This window comes from Nerophis lumbriciformis, linkage group LG26, assembly GCF_033978685.3.
Source record: "Nerophis lumbriciformis linkage group LG26, RoL_Nlum_v2.1, whole genome shotgun sequence".
Lineage (NCBI taxonomy): Eukaryota > Metazoa > Chordata > Actinopteri > Syngnathiformes > Syngnathidae > Nerophis > Nerophis lumbriciformis.
Genome location: NC_084573.2, coordinates 990,671 through 1,011,319, shown reverse-complemented (window position 1 = coordinate 1,011,319; position 20,649 = coordinate 990,671). Strand labels below are relative to the sequence as shown.

General features: G+C 39.4%; 1 protein-coding gene across 1 annotated transcript; it reads right to left on the bottom strand.

Moving 5' to 3' along the window:
• Positions 1-3,936: 3,936 nt before the first annotated feature.
• LOC140679835 (uncharacterized) lies at positions 3,937-17,475 on the bottom strand. Its single transcript, XM_072916131.1, has 3 exons — positions 17,040-17,475; positions 10,027-10,067; positions 3,937-4,658 (listed from the first exon to the last, which is right to left on the bottom strand). Exons 2-3 carry the CDS (start codon positions 10,065-10,067, stop codon positions 4,088-4,090), a joined length of 612 nt encoding a protein of 203 aa, XP_072772232.1. The 5' UTR covers positions 17,040-17,475; the 3' UTR covers positions 3,937-4,087.
• Between the last annotated feature and the right edge of the window lie 3,174 nt (positions 17,476-20,649).

Here is a 20,649-nt window from a genome sequence, read left to right as displayed (position 1 = left end):
GGCAACACTAAATGGTCCCTAGTGTGTGAATGTGAGTGTGAATGAGGTTGCAAAGGTAAAATTCCTATTCAAATTGTTTCTCATACTGTGTAAATCCAAATAGCACATCTTTAAAAACAAAGCACAAATTATAAATAATATACTTTTTTTTTTTCAAAACCTTTATTTATAATATTCAACATTTACAATCAAAGAAATAATAATAATCAAAACTAGAACATTTCCGTGTAAATTTTGATGGGCCTGCTGCCTGTGCCCCGGACCTCCGGCCGGGGGTCCCGTACCTTTAAGATGGTGCCGAGTGTCAGAGTCCCTGAGCTTTAGGTGTAACTGTACAAAATGAGCTACGGAGCTAGCCTAAAACGTTAGTGTCAGGTTCAAACACTGATGACATCTATTAAACAAGACAAGAGGCAAAGAATTAAACAGAGACAGAATTCAATTTGGACTCAATATACTGAGGAGAGTCGCCCGGACATTGTATCCTTCTACAATCTCCAGCACGCTCTGCCAAAAGATTGTATGCCTCCTTCTTTTATTTTGGACCCTCCCCGACCACCTGGCCACGGCTCTTTCCAAAGGAGAAAGGTCGCAAAAAGTTCACAGAAAAGGTCGTAAACAATTCACAGAAAAGGTCAGTTAAAAAAAGAGTTCGTAAAATAGTTCAAAAAGAGTTCGTCTGGAAATTGGGCAGATCCTGTCATCTCTCCGCTTTGAAGTCCTTGGGCCAGAACAACATTCTTCTGTTGATTACCATACATGAGAGAAAACAGAAAACCCTTCATGTGGCTCTCCCCCTTAACGCAGTGGAGTTTTACGAGCCTTACTCTTGGTAGGCCTCAAAGACAGCCCCTGTCATTTTGCCTGGAACTCATTTCAACACAAAGTTTTTTGTGATAACTTACAAACAATAATTCTAACAGTTAGCATTCTTAGATTAAAATGCTAACAATTAGCACGTGCGCTAACGACGGCATGCTAACACTTCGCATGTCTCACATTTCAAGTAACACGGCTGTAAGGTGTATGGCTGGGGAAATAGAGAAAAAAAAATGTAAAAATTTGATTAAAAAGTTAGCATGCTAACATTAACACACTAACAGCTGTCACATACCAAGTTAAATGACTCGAGGGTAAAAGGTTGCAAAATTAGCTCCAAAAGCTAGCACTTTAATGTTAGCACGCTAGCGTTCTAACACAAACATGTTAACGGTTACGGTGCGTGAAAGAATGGCTGAGCTACAAGAGGAGGTAGTCTCGCAGGTTGGAGCCTTCTGCTGGAAATATACGCCATTATAAAAAGGTGTGTACCCATTCAATTGGCCCATTTCTTTTGTTTTTTTGTGAATAGCGTCGCCATGGTAACACAAAATGCTCCCTCCTTAAAGTACCCCCAGTTGGCACGAACGAGACCTTTCCACACCAGAGTCCATTTGGAGAGACTGGAGGAGATGTGGATGAAGAGACAGGACTGCAGAGTTTGGAGAGACTGGAGGAGATGTGGATGAAGAGACAGGACTGCAGAGTTTGGAGAGACTGGAGGAGATGTGGATGAAGAGACAGGACTGCAGAGTTTGGAGAGACTGGAGGAGATGTGGATGAAGAGATAGGGCTGCAGAGTTTGGAGAGACTGGAGGAGATGTGGATGAAGAGACAGGACAGCAGAGTTTGGAGAGACTGGAGGAGATGTGGATGAAGAGACAGGGCTGCAGAGTTTGGAAAGACTAGAGGAGATGTGGATGAAGACAGGACAGCAGAGTTTGGAGAGACTGGAGGAGATGTGGATGAAGAGACAGGACAGCAGAGTTTGGAGAGACTGGAGGAGATGTGGATGAAGAGACAGGGCTGCAGAGTTTGGAAAGACTGGAGGAGATGTGGATGAAGACAGGACAGCAGAGTTTGGAGAGACTGGAGGAGATGTGGATGAAGAGACAGGACAGCAGAGTTTGGAGAGATTGGAGGAGATGTGGATGAAGAGACAGGACTGCAGAGTTTGGAGAGACTGGAGGAGATGTGGATGAAGAGACAGGACAGCAGAGTTTGGAGAGACTGGAGGAGATGTGGATGAAGAGACAGGACAGCAGCGTTTGGAGAGACTGGAGGAGATGTGGATGAAGAGACAAGGCTGCAGAGTTTGGAAAGACTAGAGGAGATGTGGATGAAGACAGGACAGCAGAGTTTGGAGAGACTGGAGGAGATGTGGATGAAGAGACAGGACAGCAGAGTTTGGAGAGACTGGAGGAGATGTGGATGAAGAGACAGGACAGCAGAGTTTGGAGAGACTGGAGGAGATGTGGATGAAGAGACAGGACTGCAGAGTTTGGAGAGACTGGAGGAGATGTGGATGAAGAGAAAGGACTGCAGAGTTTGGAGACACTGGAGGAGATGTGGATGAAGAGACAGGGCTGCAGAGTTTGGAGGGACTGGAGGAGATGCGGATGATGAGACAGGGCAGCAGAGTTTGGAGAGACTGGAGGAGATGTGGATGAAGAGACAGGGCTGCAGAGTTTGGAAAGACTAGAGGAGATGTGGATGAAGACAGGACAGCAGAGTTTGGAGAGACTGGAGGAGATATGGATGAAGAGACAGGACAGCAGAGTTTGGAGAGACTGGAGGAGATGTGGATGAAGAGACAGGGCTGCAGAGTTTGGAAAGACTGGAGGAGATGTGGATGAAGACAGGACAGCAGAGTTTGGAGAGACTGGAGGAGATGTGGATGAAGAGACAGGACAGCAGAGTTTGGAGAGATTGGAGGAGATGTGGATGAAGAGACAGGACTGCAGAGTTTGGAGAGACTGGAGGATATGTGGATGAAGAGACAGGACAGCAGAGTTTGGAGAGACTGGAGGAGATGTGGATGAAAAGACAGGACAGCAGAGTTTGAAGAGACTGGAAGTGATGTGGATGAAGAGACAGGACAGCAGAGTTTGGAGAGACTGGAGGTTATGTGGATGAAGAGACAGGACAGCAGAGTTTGGAGAGACTGGAAGAGATGTGGATGAAGAGACAGGACTGCAGAGTTTGGAGAGAGTGGAGGAGATGTGGATGAAGAGACAGGACAGAAGAGTTTGGAGAGACTGGAGGAGATGTGGATGAAGAGACAGGGCTGCAGAGTTTGGAGAGACTGGAGGAGATGTGGATGAAGAGACAGGACAGCAGAGTTTGGAGAGACTGGAGGATATTTGGATGAAGAGACAGGACAGCAGAGTTTGGAGAGACTGGAGGAGATGTGGATGAAGAGACAGGACTGCAGAGTTTGGAGAGACTGGAGGAGATGTGGATGAAGAGACAGGACTGCAGAGTTTGGAGAGACTGGAGGATATGTGGATGAAGAGACAGGACAGCAGAGTTTGGAGAGACTGGAGGATATTTGGATGAAGAGACAGGACAGCAGAGTTTGGAGAGACTGGAGGATATTTGGATGAAGAGACAGGACAGCAGAGTTTGGAGAGACTGGAGGAGATGTGGAGTGCAGCGATATCGATCCGGGACGTTTTAGCTCTAGATGATGGCAGTGCGGCGCTCGGGGTGGAGCGCTGTGTTTATTGTCCATGAGAGTGCACACATTAAAAGGTTCCAAAGTGAATTATATCATTTTTCTGGCCGCAAAGGGCTGATCCCTCTGGGGGCTGTACCTCAGACAGGAGTGTTTAAGGCAGGCTGTGCTTAGGGCATCTTTTCTAGCCCCTTCCACTACTTGGGTAAGCAGAGTGCATCCTAAATAGGACATGTGGGTGAAGCTGCAGAGAAGCTCTTTCTGCCTCATCCAAGAGCATAACAACTGAATCAAACACCCACCACCTGTGTACCTGGTTGTGCTGCCAGACTTCACCGTCTTGCTCCCGTTGCCCCCACCGATTGCCAACAGGATTGACCACCCACCACCTGTGTACCTGGTTGTGGCTAGGAGTTACCAGACTTCACCGTCTTGCTCCCTTTACCCCCACCGATTGCCAACAGGATTGACCACCCACCACCTGTGTACCTGGTTGTGGCTAGGAGCTGCCAGACTTCACCGTCTTGCTCCCGTTACCCCCATAGATTGCCAACAGGATTGACCACCCACCATTTGTGTACCTGGTTGTGGCTAGGAGCTGCCAGACTTCACCGTCTTGCTCCCGTTGCCCCCACCGATTGCCAACAGGATTGACAATTTTGGTGTGTTTGACGTAAGCCATAAGGAGAACACCTCTGCGTGGAATCTTTTAATGTAGGGTAACTGATGCACAGTCAGCCTCCACACAGTCCTTGGCAAAAACGGGCCAAAGTCCAGTGGCAGGAAAACCAAAACAACTGGGGACCCATCTTTGCTGCAGCCTTCCTCTGCCTTCCAGCCGCTGTGTTGCATCTCCCTGCAGCCATCATCCGCTGTTGAAGTCTTCACTATTTGCCCATAGCTATGGCAGAGTTTGATGGGTAGCAGGGCATGCCCACCCAACAGTGGTCCTGCGTACCACGTCTCCAGGGTGCCCTGCTTCTTCCAGATCTCGTACAACTTAGCCTGGGACCGCAGGGTGCCAGTTACCGTGCGTGGCCACAAGGAGGCGTGTATGAGTCTTAGCGGTGTAGAGGCTATGTACCAGCTGAAGACACTTACCCACTCTGCTGCTCTTTTTACCTCCTGTAAAAAAAAAGGGGGCTTGCCGGCAGCGCGGTAGCTAAAAGCAGAAAGTAGCAGGCAGAAGCAGCATGCATTAACTAAAAGCAAGACTACTCGAACACTACTGCACATGCATATATACATACATATATATATATATATATATATATATATATATATATATATATATATATATATATATATATATATATATACACACATGTACATACTGTATATATATACATATATACTCTTATATACATATTAGAGATGCGCAGATAGGCAATTATTTCATCCGCAACCGCATCACAAAAGTCGTCAACCATCCGCCATCCACCCGTTTCTAACATTTAATCAAAACCGCATCCACCCGCACCCGCCCGTTGTTATCAGAATCAGAATCAGAATCAGCTTTATTGTCATTACGCAAGGTAACGAGATTGAGGCCATTCCATACAGTGCGATGTGTGCATGCTAGAAAAACAAAAACAAAACAATGTGCAAATATATAAAAATATAAAAAATGTAGAAGTGCAATGAATATGGTGTGAAATGAATATATACATGAAAAAACAAAACAAAAACAGGGTGGTTGGTGGAATGGGTTATTGCACCGAAGAGAAGGCAGTTATGAGGGACAATGGGGCAGTCCGTTCAGGATGGTTATGGCCCTGGGGAAGAAGCTGTTCTTTAGCCTGTTTGTTTTGGTTTTAATGCACCTGTAGCGCTTCCCAGAGGGCAGCAGGTGGAACAGGTCAGAGCCAGGGTGGGTGCTGTCCTTGATGATGGCACTGGCTCTGTTGAGGCAGCGGGAGGTGTAGATGTCCGTCAGAGAGGGGAGAGGGCGGCCGATGATCTTCTGAGCCGTCTTGACCACTCTTTGCAGCCTCTCCCTGTCTGCTGCAGTGCAGCTGCCGTACCATACCGTAATACAGTAGGTCAGCAGGCTCTCGATGGACGAGCGGTAGAAGGTCAGCAGCAGGTCAGGCTTCAGGTTGTACTTCCCGAGGACTCTAAGGAAGTGTAGCCGCTGCTGAGCCTTCTTGATAATTGATGTGGTGTTGACTGTCCAGGAGAAGTCATTAGAGATGTGGACTCCAATGTGGCATATGCTCCAAGGTATATCTAATATAGACGATGCAAGGCATTAGTGAGGTTATAAAGCTTTTGCCTGTTAAAGAAAGGAGACTGATCCAATGGAGCAGAGACATTCAATGCGTGCCACGCTGTCACGACCCAGACGCACACCAGTGCGCAATCATCTGGGAGCCGCGCTGAGCGCACCTCCAAGCGCATGGAGGTGCGATGTCCCTCGCACCCGTGGCGGCTCCACCGGGGCTCGCGCCTGAGGCTTCAGCGTGCACCGCGCCGGCCATCCTACTCGTCGCGGCCTAGCCCTCGCGGCTCTCGCTGCCGGCGACGGCCGGGTATGGGCCCGACGCTCCAGCGCCATCCATTTTCAGGGCTAGTTGATTCGGCAGGTGGGTTGTTACACACTCCTTAGCGGGTTCCGACTTCCATGGCCACCGTCCTGCTGTCTATATCAACCAACACCTTTTCTGGGGTCTGATGAGCGTCGGCATCGGGCGCCTTAACCCGGCGTTCGGTTCATCCCGCAGCGCCAGTTCTGCTTACCAAAGGTGGCCCACTCGGCTCACCAGGGTGAGCCCCACCCCTTTCGTGAGCGCACTGCGCGCGGAGTGACCCCTGTTACGCGCCCCCGGCAACGGGGGTGGCGGGCAGGTAAGCTGCGCGGGCGGAGCGCGCGGAGTGACCCCTGTTACGCGCCCCCGGCAACAGGGGTGGCGGGCAGGTAAGCTGCTTACCTGCTGCGCAAGACGCCGGCCGCGGTGAAGGCGGACGAGGCGGGGTGTCGGTGCGGTGGTGACCCTGGGGTTGCGTCGGGCCCTTCTCGCGGATCACCTCAGCTACGGCTCCCGGTGGCGTCCCTTCTCCGCTCCGTAAAAGTGTCCATCTCTTTTTTTTTTTCTTCTTCTGTTGTGGCATATGCTGCAGGTGCCTGCTCGTTTTTCGTATGTGGGTAACAACATTTAACTATGTATATATATTTACCAATTGGTTTAACTGCCACCCGCCTGAATCTATTTAAAATCTAATTTTTTTTTATTTCAACCGCCCGACCCGCGGATAATCCGCGGACTCCGCGGTTGTGTCCGCAAACCGCGCATCTCTAATACATATATACTCTTATCTACATACATATATACAGTATAAATAAATATACATATACATACATACACATATACATGTATATATACACACATGTAAATGTACATATATTTATATATATATGTACATATGTATGTATATACATATACACACACATATATATATATATACACGTTAGGTCAGGAAAAAACACAAGAGGCTACTCAGTGGCCTAGTGGTTAGAGTGTCCGCCCTGAGATGGGTAGGTCGTGAGTTCAAACCCCGGCCGAGTCATACCAAAGACTATAAAAATGGGAGCCATTACCTCCCTGCTTGGCACTCAGCATCAAGGCTTGGAATTGGGGGTTAAATCACCAAAAATGATTCCTGGGCGCAGGCACCGCTGCTGCCCACTGCTCCCCTCACCTCCCAGGGGGTGATCAAGGGTGATGGGTCAAATGCAGAGAATAATTTGGCCACACCTAGTGTGTGTGTGTGATAGAGATGCGCGGTTTGCGGACACAACCGCGGAGTCCGCGGATTATCCACGGGTCGGGCGGTTGAAATAAAAAAAATTAGATTTTATCCGCGGGTCGGGTCGGGCGGTTGAAATTAAAAAAAATTAGATTTTAAATAGATTCAGGCGGGTGGCAGTTAAACCAATTGGTAAATATATATACATAGTTAAATGTTGTTACCCACATACGAAAAACGAGCAGGCACCTGCAGCATATGCCACAACAGAAGAAGAAAAAAGAAGAGATGGACACTTTTACGGAGCGGAGAAGGGACGCCTCGCCGGGGTCCGGGACCGAGGCCCCTTACCCCCAGAGGGCCCCACCGGGAGCCGTAGCTGAGGCGATCCGCGAGAAGGGCCCGACGCACGTCCAGGGTCACCACCGCACCCACCGCACCGACACCCCGCCTCGTCCGCCTTCGCCGCGGCCGGCGTCACGCGCAGCAGGTAAGCAGCTTACCTGCCCGCCACCCCCGTGGCCGGGGGCTCGTAACAGGGGTCTCTCCGCACGCTCCGCCCGCGCAGCTTACCTGCCCGCCACCCCCGTTGCCGGGGGCGCGTAGCAGGGGTCACTCCGCGCGCAGTGCGCTCACGAAGGGGGTGGGGCTCACCCTGGTGAGCCGAGTGGGCCACTTTTGGTAAGCAGAACTGGCGCTGCGGGATGAACCGAACGGCGGGTTAAGGCGCCCGATGCCGACGCTCATCAGACCCCAGAAAAGGTGTTGGTTGATATAGACAGCAGGACGGTGGCCATGGAAGTCGGAACCCGCTAAGGAGTGTGTAACAACCCACCTGCTGAATCAACTAGCCCTGAAAATGGATGGCGCTGGAGTGTCGGGCCCATACCCGGCCGTCGCCGGCAGCGAGAGCCGCGAGGGCTAGGCCGCGACGAGTAGGATGGCCGCCGCGGTGCGCGCTGAAGCCTCGGGCGCGAGCCCGGGTGGAGCCGCCGCGGGTGCGAGGGACATCGCACCTCCACGCGCTTGGAGGTGCGCTCAGCGCGGCTCCCAGATGATTGCGCACTGGTGTGCGTCTGGGCCGTGGCAGCGTGGCACGCATTGAATGTCTCTGCTTCTTTGGATCAGTCTCCTTTCTTTAACAGGCAAAAGCTTTATAACCTCACTAATGCCTTGCATCGTCTATATTAGATATATAACAACGGGCGGGTGCGGTGTTGATTAAATGTTAGTTCGGGTGGATGGCGGATGGTTGACGACTTTTGTGATGCGGTTGCGGATGAAATAATTGCCTATCCGCGCATCTCTAGTGTGTGACAATCATTGGTACCCTGTCAGTGTGAACATGAAATATCTTGTCTTTGCAGTCTATTCAATTGAATATAAGTTGAAAAGGATTTGTTGTATTCTCTTTTTATTGACCATTTACACAACCTGACAACTTGACTGATATTAGGGTTGGCATAATAAACCGATGCTTTGTCCTATAACTTTTATTGTGCATTTTCCCAATATATATACACATTTACTTGACTGAAATAAAAACACTAATCCCCCAAAAAGGCATCTAAGAAGATTGTGTTGGTCACACAACAAAGACGTCACATGGAAAGTCAAAGTTAACGAGGTTTTGAGAGTTTATTTATTCTGCTCTTCTCACCAGCACACTTGTGGTTTTTCCGCCCGTACTTAGAAGAGAATCTTTCCCCACACACACTGCAACTCAGCGTGTGTGTTCTCGCATGTGCCGCAAGTGCTGATCGTTTGCCAAAGCCTTCGTTGCAGCTGGAACAGATATACGGTCTCTTTCCAGCGTGTGTTTGCCCGTGTACTTTCAAATCTTCGGCGAATACAAAGCCTTCGCCGCAGACCGTACAGGAAAAGGGTCTCTCGGTGGGCCTGCCGCTGCCGTCCTCGCCGGCACACTTGTGGTTATTATACTCGTACAGGTAAGTGAACATTTCGCCACACACACACCGCAGCTGGACGTGTGTGTTCTCATGTGTGCCGATTGGTCACAAAAGCTTTCGTCGCAGCTTGAACAGGAAAACAGTTTCTCGTTGCGTCTTTGCACGTGTTGATTCAAACGTTTCCCCGATGCAAAACCTCGACCACACACTGAACAGGAAAAAGGTTTTTCTCCGGAAACACCTGTGACTTTACGACTTGCAGCTGGACGTGTGTGTTCTCGTGTGTGCCGCAAGTGCCGATCGGTCACGAAATCTTTCGTGGCAGCTTGAACAGGAAAACATTTTGTGGTGATGTCTCGGCATGTGCCGCTTCAAACGTTTCCCTGATGCAAAGCCTTCGCCGCACACTGAACAGGGAAAAGGTTTTTCTCTGTTCACTGCGTTCTTACCAGCACACTTGTGACTTTGCGTGTAAGAGAATGTTTGGCAACACACGCGTGGTGGCGTGCGTCCTCACGATGTGCGCCACCAGTGCTGAACGGCCACAATGGCGTTTGTGGCAAAATGGGCAGACGTATGGTTTTTCGGCGGTGTGTGTTCTCATGTGACTTTTTTGTGCAAAGCCTCTACCGCAGACTGAGCAGGAAAAGGGTTTCCCCCCGGTGTGGGTTGTCACGCGTACTTTCAGATTACTTTAAAAGTTTTGTTACAACACACTTTTAAACTTCCTCCATGTGATAGTGGAGCTAAGATCTTGTCTACTTGTGATCCTCCACAGTGGTCTCCATCACACTCTCTCCTCTCCTCACTTTCACCTTCCACCTCACTCTTCACAACCACACCCACCACTCGGAACTGAAGATGCTCTCCCACCTGACCGACGTCGCGTTCCTCCTAAACCGTCTGCTGGACATCTGCAAGACACAGACGACACAATAATAATAAAAATAAGGTTAATAAAATAAGTTGTCGAAAGGTGTGTCTATATCATACTTGCCAACCTTGAGACCTCCGATTTCGAGAGGTGGCGGGAGGGGGTGGGCGTGGTCGGGGTGGGACGGGGGCGTGGTTGGGGGCGTGGCTAAAAGGGGAGGAGTATATTTACAGCTAGAATTCACCAAGTCAAGTATTTCATATATATATATATATATATATATATATATACACACACACACACACACACACACACACACAAACACAGGTAAAAGCCAGTAAATTAGAATATTTTGAAAAACTTGATTTATTTCAGTAATTGCATTCAAAAGGTGTAACTTGTACATTATATTTATTCATTGCACACAGACTGATGCATTCAAATGTTTATTTCATTTAATTTTGATGATTTGAAGTGGCAACAAATGAAAATCCAAAATTCCGTGTGTCACAAAATTAGAATATTACTTAAGGCTAATACAAAAAAGGGATTTTTAGAAATGTTGGCCAACTGAAAAGTATGAAAATGAAAAATATGAGCATGTACAATACTCAATACTTGGTTGGAGCTCCTTTTGCCTCAATTACTGCGTTAATGCGGCGTGGCATGGAGTCGATGAGTTTCTGGCACTGCTCAGGTGTTATGAGAGCCCAGGTTGCTCTGATAGTGGCCTTCAACTCTTCTGCGTTTTTGGGTCTGGCATTCTGCATCTTCCTTTTCACAATACCCCACAGATTTTCTATGGGGCTAAGGTCAGGGGAGTTGGCGGGCCAATTTAGAACAGAAATACCATGGTCCGTAAGCCAGGCACGGGTAGATTTTGCGCTGTGTGCAGGCGCCAAGTCCTGTTGGAACTTGAAATCTCCATCTCCATAGAGCAGGTCAGCAGCAGGAAGCATGAAGTGCTCTAAAACTTGCTGGTAGACGGCTGCGTTGACCCTGGATCTCAGGAAACAGAGTGGACCGGTTTTCGGGAGAGGCGCTGAATTTCGGGAGTCTCCCGGAAAATCCGGGAGGGTTGGCAAGTATGGTCTATATGTAGGTATGGGTCAGTGGTCAGCAACCCTATAGCGCCGCCCTAGTGGGAAGTCCTCGTTGCACGTCCCACTGGGAGGAGACCCCGGGGCAGGCCAAGGACCAGATGGAGGGATTACAACTCCTCTCTGGCCTAGGAAACGCTTCGGGATCCCCCAGGAGGAAGTTGCTAATGTTGCCCTGGAGAGGGAAGTCTGGGGGTCTCTGCTGGCCACCTCATTACGGATAAGCGGTTGAAGATGGATGGATGTTGGCGGTCCTTGAACTCACCGTAGTTTGTCTACATGTACAACTTTCTCCGACGCTGCCCCAGAAAGACGTGTTTCATGCCACTCCTTCTTTGTCTCATTTTGTCCACCAAACATTTTAGACTGTGCGTGAATGCACAAAGGTGAGCTTTGTTGGTTATTGACTTGTTGGAGTGCTAACATGCTATTTAAGCTAGCTGTATGCCTCGTTTGTAGGTATTTGAACTCATTTAATTTCCTTGACTTATGTCCTCTGTGTATTTAATCTATATTTGCATGTCTCATGACTCATTATCTCTATGTCACATTGGCTGCATTTCTGATAGTTGTTTGTGCGCCATGTTGTTCCAGACCACAGCAAACCTTACCCAGCTTGGCAAAGATTGTAATAAATACATTAGAAGAAGACAGCCTGCAGTTTTCTTTAACTTGGGACACACACATCTATACCTTTGGCCATATAGACACTTACATCATGTGTTGTCTTCATTATGACACTTACATAAGGCCTTTAAAGTCATTTTGATAGTAGGCTAACATCTTTAGTTATATTTTAATAAACAAACATTAATGAATGTTGACATCTATAGTTTTACTTTGATAAAGACGGGAAATATTAATTTATGATTGTTTATTCAAATATAACTATAGATGTCAACATTGTGTACGTGCTGAAATATTCATTTATGATTGTTTATCAAAATATAACTATAAATGTCAACATTGTGTACGTGCTGGTTCATTTATGATTGTTTATCAAAATATAACTATAGATGTCAACATTGTGTATGTGCTGAAAGATTCATTTATGATTGTTTATCAAAATATAACTATAAATGTCAACATTGTGTACGTGCTGAAAGATTCATTTATGATTGTTTATCAAAATATAACTATAAATGTCAACATTGTGTACGTGCTGGTTCATTTATGATTGTTTATCAAAATATAACTATAGATGTCAACATTGTGTATGTGCTGAAAGATTCATTTATGATTGTTTATCAAAATATAACTATAGATGTCAACATTGTGTACGTGCTGACAGATTCATTTATGATTGTTTATCAAAATATAACTATAAATGTCAACATTGTGTACGTGCTGATTCATTTATGATTGTTTATCAAAATATAACTATAGATGTCAACATTGTGTATGTGCTGAAATATTCATTTATGATTGTTTATCAAAATATAACTATAGATGTCAACATTGTGTATGTGCTGAAAGATTCATTTATGATTGTTTATCAAAATATAACTATAGATGTCAACATTGTGTACGTGCTGAAAGATTCATTTATGATTGTTTATCAAAATATAACTATAGATGTCAACATTGTGTATGTGCTGAAAGATTCATTTATGATTGTTTATCAAAATATAACTATAGATGTCAACATTGTGTACGTGCTGAAAGATTCATTTATGATTGTTTATCAAAATATAACTATAGATGTCAACATTGTGTACGTGCTGAAAGATTCATTTATGATTGTTTATCAAAATATAACTATAAATGTCAACATTGTGTACGTGCTGAAAGATTAATTTATGATTGTTTATCAAAATATAACTATAGATGTCAACATTGTGTATGTGCTGACAGATTCATTTATGATTGTTTATCAAAATATAACTATAAATGTCAACATTGTGTACGTGCTGATTCATTTATGATTGTTTATCAAAATATAACTATAGATGTCAACATTGTGTATGTGCTGAAATATTCATTTATGATTGTTTATCAAAATATAACTATAGATGTCAACATTGTGTATGTGCTGAAAGATTCATTTATGATTGTTTATCAAAATATAACTATAGATGTCAACATTGTGTACGTGCTTAAAGATTCATTTATGATTGTTTATCAAAATATAACTATAGATGTCAACATTGTGTACGTGCTGAAAGATTCATTTATGATTGTTTATCAAAATATAACTATAGATGTCAACATTGTGTATGTGCTGAAAGATTAATTTATGATTGTTTATCAAAATATAACTATAAATGTCAACATTGTGTACGTGCTGAAAGATTCATTTATGATTGTTTATCAAAATATAACTATAGATGTCAACATTGTGTATGTGCTGAAAGATTCATTTATGATTGTTTATCAAAATATAACTATAAATGTCAACATTGTGTACGTGCTGAAAGATTCATTTATGATTGTTTATCAAAATATAACTATAGATGTCAACATTGTGTACGTGCTGAAAGATTCATTTATGATTGTTTATCAAAATATAACTATAGATGTCAACATTGTGTATGTGCTGAAAGATTCATTTATAATTGTTTATCAAAATATAACTATAGATGTCAACATTGTGTACGTGCTGAAAGATTCATTTATGATTGTTTATCAAAATATAACTATAGATGTCAACATTGTGTATGTGCTGAAAGATTAATTTATGATTGTTTATCAAAATATAACTATAGATGTCAACATTGTGTACGTGCTGAAAGATTCATTTATGATTGTTTATCAAAATATAACTATAGATGTCAACATTGTGTATGTGCTAAAAGATTAATTTATGATTGTTTATCAAAATATAACTTTAGATGTCAACATTGTGTACATGCTGATATATTCATTAATGATTGTTTATCAAAATATAACTATAGATGTCAACATTGTGTATGTGCTGAAAGATTCATTTAATTGTTTATCAAAATATAACTATAGATGTCAACATTGTGTACGTGCTGAAAGATTCATTTATGATTGTTTATCAAAATATAACTATAGATGTCAACATTGTGTACGTGCTGAAAGATTCATTTATGATTGTTTATCAAAATATAACTATAGATGTCAACATTGTGTACGTGCTGATTCATTTATGATTGTTTATCAAAATATAACTATAGATGTCAACATTGTGTACGTGCTGAAAGATTCATTTATGATTGTTTATCAAAATATAACTACAGATGTCAACATTGTGTACGTGCTGAAAGATTCATTTATGATTGTTTATCAAAATATAACTATAGATGTCAACATTGTGTATGTGCTGAAAGATTCATTTATGATTGTTTATCAAAATATAACTATAAATGTCAACATTGTGTACGTGCTGAAAGATTCATTTATGATTGTTTATCAAAATATAACTATAGATGTCAACATTGTGTACGTGCTGAAAGATTAATTTATGATTGTTTATCAAAATATAACTATAGATGTCAACATTGTGTATGTGCTGAAAGATTCATTTATAATTGTTTATCAAAATATAACTATAGATGTCAACATTGTGTACGTGCTGAAAGATTCATTTATGATTGTTTATCAAAATATAACTATAGATGTCAACATTGTGTATGTGCTGAAAGATTCATTTATGATTGTTTATCAAAATATAACTATAAATGTCAACATTGTGTACGTGCTGAAAGATTCATTTATGATTGTTTATCAAAATATAACTATAGATGTCAACATTGTGTATGTGCTGAAAGATTCATTTATGATTGTTTATCAAAATATAACTATAAATGTCAACATTGTGTACGTGCTGAAAGATTCATTTATGATTGTTTATCAAAATATAACTATAGATGTCAACATTGTGTACGTGCTGAAAGATTCATTTATGATTGTTTATCAAAATATAACTATAGATGTCAACATTGTGTATGTGCTGAAAGATTCATTTATAATTGTTTATCAAAATATAACTATAGATGTCAACATTGTGTACGTGCTGAAAGATTCATTTATGATTGTTTATCAAAATATAACTATAGATGTCAACATTGTGTATGTGCTGAAAGATTAATTTATGATTGTTTATCAAAATATAACTATAGATGTCAACATTGTGTACGTGCTGAAAGATTCATTTATGATTGTTTATCAAAATATAACTATAGATGTCAACATTGTGTATGTGCTAAAAGATTCATTTATGATTGTTTATCAAAATATAACTTTAGATGTCAACATTGTGTACATGCTGATATATTCATTAATGATTGTTTATCAAAATATAACTATAGATGTCAACATTGTGTATGTGCTGAAAGATTCATTTAATTGTTTATCAAAATATAACTATAGATGTCAACATTGTGTACGTGCTGAAAGATTCATTTATGATTGTTTATCAAAATATAACTATAGATGTCAAACATTGTGTACGTGCTGAAAGATTCATTTATGATTGTTTATCAAAATATAACTATAGATGTCAACATTGTGTACGTGCTGATTCATTTATGATTGTTTATCAAAATATAACTATAGATGTCAACATTGTGTACGTGCTGAAAGATTCATTTATGATTGTTTATCAAAATATAACTACAGATGTCAACATTGTGTACGTGCTGAAAGATTCATTTATGATTGTTTATCAAAATATAACTATAGATGTCAACATTGTGTATGTGCTGAAAGATTCATTTATGATTGTTTATCAAAATATAACTATAAATGTCAACATTGTGTACGTGCTGAAAGATTCATTTATGATTGTTTATCAAAATATAACTATAGATGTCAACATTGTGTACGTGCTGAAAGATTCATTTATGATTGTTTATCAAAATATAACTATAGATGTCAACATTGTGTATGTGCTGAAAGATTCATTTATAATTGTTTATAAAAATATAACTATAGATGTCAACATTGTGTACGTGCTGAAAGATTCATTTATGATTGTTTATCAAAATATAACTATAGATGTCAACATTGTGTACGTGCTGAAAGATTCATTTATGATTGTTTATCAAAATATAACTATAGATGTCAACATTGTGTACGTGCTGATTCATTTATGATTGTTTATCAAAATATAACTATAGATGTCAACATTGTGTACGTGCTGAAAGATTCATTTATGATTGTTTATCAAAATATAACTATAGATGTCAACATTGTGTACGTGCTGATTCATTTATGATTGTTTATCAAAATATAACTATAGATGTCAACATTGTGTACGTGCTGAAAGATTCATTTATGATTATCAAAATATAACTACAGATGTCAACATTGTGTACGTGCTGAAAGATTCATTTATGATTGTTTATCAAAATATAACTATAGATGTCAACATTGTGTACGTGCTGAAAGATTCATTTATGATTGTTTATCAAAATATAACTTTAGATGTCAACATTGTGTATGTGCTGAAAGATTAATTCATGATTGTTTATCAAAATATAACTATAGATGTCAACATTGTGTACGTGCTGAAAAATTCATTTATGATTGTTTATCAAAATATAACTATAGATGTCAACATTGTGTACGTGCTGAAAGATTCATTTATGATTGTTTATCAAAATATAACTATAGATGTCAACATTGTGTACGTGCTGAAAGATTCATTTATGATTGTTTATCAAAATATAACTATAGATGTCAACATTGTGTATGTGCTGAAAGATTCATTTATGATTGTTTATCAAAATATAACTATAGATGTCAACATTGTGTACGTGCTGAAAGATTCATTTATGATTGTTTATCAAAATATAACTATAGATGTCAACATCGTGTACGTGCTGAAAGATTCATTTATGATTGTTTATCAAAATATAACTCTAGATGTCAACATTGTGTACGTGCTGAACGATTCATTTATGATTGTTTATTTTATTATTTAAATGAGTAAGAAGTAAACAAACCTGTTCCGTGCAACACAACTGGATGTTTATTGCAAACAGCGTCCAGTAGTTGATGTCGTCGCTCCTTCTCTTTTGTCGGACAAAGTTCCTCTTCGTACTCTGCTATGTTTCTTTCACACATGTTGACACAATCACAACACTTTACTCTCACACTTTGATCTCTGCTTAGTCACGTCTTGATCACTACCGCCTGTCTTTGTTAGCAGCTAGCACGCTAAGCTAACTAGCGTGCTAAGCTAATTAGCGTGCTAGGCTAATTAGCATGTTAAGCCTGCTCGAAAGGCGTCAAAGTGCGCCCAGACTACTGTACACCGGATACAACAAAAATACCAAAGATATTGACTTAATTAAACAACATGTGTGTGTACATGAAGGCAGATATTAGGTACGCAGACCTTTGAAAACCGCCATTTTGCTTCATCCTCGTCCTGTTCAGATCCCGCGCGGTGTTGTCAGATCTCGCGAGAGAAACGAGCCGCTTTTCCAATTACGTCATCACGCCCGCCATTTTACGCCTGACTTTTTTTTTTTTTTTAAATATATTTCCCCCCCCTTCTAATAATTTTAATACAAACTGCGCAGGCGCGACCAAATGTCTTCGTCAGTGTGCAACTTTCAACCGGAAGATATAATAAATCAACAACTTCAAAAATGGAAAAATTGTACAAAATAAATCAAAGACTCAGTACAGTGTCATAGGAAAATAAATAGAGCAATAAAAAAAAATATATAAAGCAATAAAAACATTTTTACAGAGCAATAAAAAATGTATATAGCAATAAAAAAAAATGTTATAAAGCAATAAAAATGTTTTTAAACTTTGCACCTTCCTATTAAAACATGGAAGCTATGCGATGATTTGCAATGATGTAAAGAATACAATAGAATAGAATAGAAAGTACTTTATTGATCCCTGGGGGAAATTCAGCACCACAGTTCACTCACAATAGACAATAAACACTTAGGTATTTTTTACATGTGAATACTATAAATACAGTCTATTATACAGCATTATTCACATGTGAATAATATAAATACAGTCTATTATACAGCATTATTCACATGTGAATAATATAAATACAGTCTATTATACAGCATTATTCACATGTGAATAATATAAATACAGTCTATTATACCGCATTATTCACATGTGAATAATATAAATACAGTCTATTATACAGCATTATTCACATGTGAATAATATAAATACAGTCTATTATACAGCTCATTATTCACATGTGAATAATACAAATAGTCTATTATACAGCATTATTCACATGTGAATAACAAATACAGTCTATTATACAGCATTATTCACACGTGAATAACAAATAGTCTATTATACAGCATTATTCACATGTGAATAATATAAATACAGTCTATTATACAGCATTATACACATGTGAATAATATAAATACAGTCTATTATACAGCATTATTCACATGTGAATAACATAAATACAGTCTCTTATACAGCATTATTCACATGTGAATAATATAAATAGTCTATTATACATCATTATTCACATGTGAATAATATAAATACAGTCTATTATGCAGCATTATTATAAATACAGTCTATTATACAGCATTATTCACATGTGAATAATATAAATACAGTCTATTATACAGCATTATTATAAATACAGTCTATTATACAGCATTATTCACATGTGAATAATATAAATACAGTCTGTTATACAGCATTATTCACATGTGAATAATATAAATACAGTCTATTATACAGCATTATTCACATGTGAATAATATAAATACAGTCTATTATACAACATTATTCACATGTGAATAATATAAATACCGTCTATTATACAGCATTATTCACATGTGAATAATATAAATACAGTCTATTATACAGCATTATTCACATGTGAATAATATAAATAGTCTATTATACAGCATTATTCACATGTGAATAATATAAATACAGTCTATTATACAGCATTATTCACATGTGAATAATATAAATAGTCTATTATACAGCATTATTCACATGTGAATAATATAAATACCGTCTATTATACAGCATTATTTACATGTGAATAATATAAATACAGTCTATTATATAGCATTATTCACATGTGAATAATATAAATAGTCTATTATACAGCATTATTCACATGTGAATAATATAAATACAGTCTATTATACAGCTCATTATTCACATGTGAATAATACAAATAGTCTATTATACAGCATTATTCACATGTGAAAAATATAAATACAGTCTATTATACAGCTCATTATTCACATGTGAATAATATAGTCTATTATACAGCATTATTCACATGTGAATAACAAATACAGTCTATTATACAGCATTATTCACATGTGAATAATATAAATACAGTCTATTATACAGCATTATTCACATGTGAATAATATAAATACAGTCTATTATACAGCATTATTCACATGTGAATAATATAAATACAGTCTATTATACAGCATTATTCACATGTGAATAATATAAATACAGTCTATTATACAGCATTATTCATATGTGAATAATATAAATAGTCTATTATACAGCATTATTCACATGTGAATAATGTCAATACCGTCTATTATACAGCATTATTTACATGTGAATAATATAAATACAGTCTATTATACAGCATTATTCACATGTGAATAATATAAATACAGTCTATTATACAGCATTATTCACATGTAAATAACATAAATACAGTCTATTATACAGCATTATTCACGTGTGAATAACATAAATACAGTCTATTATACAGCATTATTCACATGTGAATAATATAAATAGTCTATTATACAGCATTATTCACATGTGAATAACAAATACAGTCTATTATACAGCATTATTCACACGTGAATAACATAAATACAGTCTATTATACAGCATTATTCACATGTGAATAATATAAATACAGTCTATTATACAGCATTATTCACATGTGAATAATATAAATACAGTCTATTATACAACATTATTCACATGTGAATAATATAAATACAGTCTATTATACAGCATTATTCACATGTGAATAATATAAATAGTCTATTATACAGCATTATTCACATGTGAATAATATAAATACCGTCTATTATACATCATTATTTACATGTGAATAATATAAATACAGTCTATTATATAGCATTATTCACATGTGAATAATATAAATACAGTCTATTATACAGCATTATTCACATGTGAATAATATAAATACAGTCTATTATACAGCATTATTCACATGTGAATAATATAAATACAGTCTATTATACAGCATTATACACATGTGAATAATATAAATACAGTCTATTATACAGCATTATTCACATGTGAATAACATATACAGTCTATTATACAGCATTATTCACATGTGAATAACATAAATACAGTCTATTATACAGCATTATTCACATGTGAATAATATAAATACAGTCTATTATACAGCATTATTCACATGTGAATATTATAAATAGTCTATTATACAGCATTATTCACATGTGAATAATATAAATAGTCTATTATACAGCATTATTCACATGTGAATAACATAAATACAGTCTATTATACAGCATTATTCACATGTGAATAACAAATACAGTCTATTATACA

What these genes read in the sequence shown, in the direction of transcription:
- LOC140679835 (XM_072916131.1), bottom strand. Translation starts at nt 10,067, where the DNA reads ATGTCCAGCAGACGGTTTAGGAGGAACGCGACGTCGGTCAG. An exon ending in AGGAACGCGACGTCGGTCAG is followed by an intron (nt 4,659 to 10,026) that starts GTGGGAGAGCAT and finishes TTCTGCTTTTAG; the next exon opens with CTACCGCGCTGCCGGCAAGC.